The 2,437-nt window shown below is 54.5% G+C and overlaps 1 protein-coding gene across 1 annotated transcript; it reads left to right on the top strand.

The window, feature by feature from the left end:
* The first annotated feature begins 658 nt into the window (after nucleotides 1-658).
* On the top strand, nucleotides 659-1,660 carry CDC42EP3 (CDC42 effector protein 3). The gene has a single exon (XM_049784286.1). The coding sequence runs from the start codon at nucleotides 786-788 to the stop codon at nucleotides 1,518-1,520; it is 735 nt and encodes a 244-aa protein (XP_049640243.1). The 5' UTR covers nucleotides 659-785; the 3' UTR covers nucleotides 1,521-1,660.
* Nucleotides 1,661-2,437: the final 777 nt, after the last annotated feature.

Genomic DNA, 2,437 nt, shown 5'->3' with positions numbered 1-2,437 from the left:
CCCTCCCTCCCGCCCTCCCTCCCTCCCTTCCTCCCTCCCTCTCTCTCTCTCTCTCTCTCTCTCTCTCCCTCTCTCTCCCTCTCTCTCTCCGTCTTTCTTTCTTTCTTTCTTTCTTTCTTTCTTTCTTTCTTTCTTTCTTTCTTTCTTTCTTTCTTTCTTTCTTTCTTTCTTTCTTTCTTTCTTTCTTTCTTTCTTTCTTTCTCTTTCTTTCTTTCTTTCTTTCTTTCTTTCTTTCTTTCTTTCTTTCTTTCTTTCTTTCTTTCTTTCTTTCTTTCTCTCTTTCTTTCTTTCTCTCTTTCTTTCTCTCTTTCTCTTTCCTTTTTTCCTTTTCTCTTTCCCTTTTTTCTTTCTTCCTTCCTTTTTTAAAATAATCAAATCATGAGATTCACAGTTCCAAAGATGTTCATAATTGAAAGTCAGTCCTACAATGTCCAACACCCTTCGCCAGGGCATATTTCCTGCCACCAATGTCCCCAGTTTCCCTCCTGCCCTTCCCCTGCCCTCTCTCATGCCTGACTCTGGGGCAGACATTCCTTCTCTCCCTCTCCCCGTTTCTCCCTCCCCCTCATCCCTCTCTCCCTTTTAAACACTGTGCTTAACTGCTTGCTTTCTGCTCCCATCCCAGGCTGCAACCACTGTCCCTGTGACCAGTTCCAGAGTCCCTCGGGAAAGCTCGGACTGGACTCTCGGACCCTGAATCCCTGCAGTTTCCAGAGCTGCCTGAAAAGGATGTGACCCCGACTCGGAAGTTTTCCAGGAGGCCAGCCCGCCACGGCCCCACCACCATGCCAGCCAAGACCCCCATCTACCTGAAGGCGGCCCACAAGAAGGGCAAGAAGTTCCGTCTTCGGGACGTGCTGTCCCCCGACATGATCAGCCCCCCGCTGGGTGACTTCCGTCACACCATCCACATCGGCAGGGAGGGCCAGCGCGACGTCTTTGGGGACATCTCCTTCCTGCAGGGCAACTACGAGCTGCTGCCTGGGGCCCCCGAAGAGGCTGCCCATGGTCCCACACTCCCCGGCCATGAGTTCTTCCGGGCCAATAGCACCTCCGACTCGGCCCTGCCTGAGACTCCGTCTCCAGTGCTCAAGAACGCCATCTCGCTGCCCAGCATCGGGGGCTCCCAGGCACTCATGCTGCCGCTGCTGTCACCTGTCACCTTCCACACCCGGCAGGAGACTCTGGGCCTCTCCAGGCTGGGCTGTGCGCCCTCTGCTCGCCCACAGGCCCCTCCACCTGGCCAAGCCGCTGACGTGTCCTGGGCCTCCAGCGGCTCTGCATCCCAGTCCAGCCAGGGCCGGGACAGCCACTCGTCCAGCCTGTCAGAACAGTACCCAGATTGGCCCGCAGAGGACATGTTTGACCCCCCGCCACCACCTCCTTGCCCACTGAGCCCCGGAAAGGCCCCGTCCCAGACGTCACTCTCCGACCTCACAGGCTCACTCCTGTCTCTGCAGCTGGACTTGGGGCCCTCGCTCCTGGACGAGGTGCTGAATGTCATGGAGAAGAACAAGTAGCCCCCAGAACTCCGTGAACCCCAGGACACCCCCTTACCGAGTGCCGGGGGACTGAATTGAACACTGAGCTCCGTGACCATGTTGTTGCAGCTGTGCTGGGTCTCCTCAGAGAATGTTCTGGAAAGACCCTTTTTTTTTTTTGTTATTGCTGCAAAATCCTTACACACCCCCCCTCAATATCTAAAAGCAAAAAAAAAAAAAAAAAAAGCTACATCTTATGCCTCAGCAGGGCGCTGTATCCACATGGGGCCAGCTCTGGCCACTGTTGCCTGAGAAACGTCGTCTCCCTGGGATAGGGTTTGAAGACCCCAAGAGATGGGGGTCCCGTTTAGGAAATGACTCCCTGATAATCTTTCTGTATGACGGGGCGTCCCAGTGTGGCCTCTTTTTTCTGGACGCTTTGTTCCTAGAAGGTGGTTCTGGGCTCCACACAGCAAGCGCTTCAGTATTATTACAACGACTTTTCTGTTTTTACACGGGGATTTTGGGGTGTGGGTGGGGTGTGTTTGGGGGGGAACCTCTCATTCTTCTACACCCCTTATCTATTGCTCTATTTTATCGCAGAATCGACCATGGGAAGACACGAGCCAAGTACCAGGATACCTAAGTTATTTTTAAAGTGAAATATATATTTTTATGTGCCTTTGGCTGCCCTTTGCAGAGCCTCCGTTTGATCGCTGGCCCTGGGTGGCTGTTGGGGTGGGCGTTGGGGGGGGGGGGACACAGTCCAGGTCTGGAGAGTGTCACCACCCCCTCGGCCTGCCCTGCCTGCCTTTCTCCCTCCACTCTGCTCCCAGCTGCCTCTGGGCTGAAGCTCCGAGACCCGCCTTCCCGTCATGCCTCTGAGGATGTGGGATTCCCCCACATCATGGTCTCTGGGACTCGGGGTACTTCCGTGCGTCCACACTGACCGGCCG

The sequence above is a fragment of the Suncus etruscus genome, chromosome 12 (genome assembly GCF_024139225.1).
Source record: "Suncus etruscus isolate mSunEtr1 chromosome 12, mSunEtr1.pri.cur, whole genome shotgun sequence".
In the NCBI taxonomy this organism is placed as follows: Eukaryota; Metazoa; Chordata; class Mammalia; order Eulipotyphla; family Soricidae; genus Suncus; species Suncus etruscus.
Note: the sequence above shows the minus strand (reverse complement) of the source record. Positions and strands in the feature narration are given on the sequence as shown.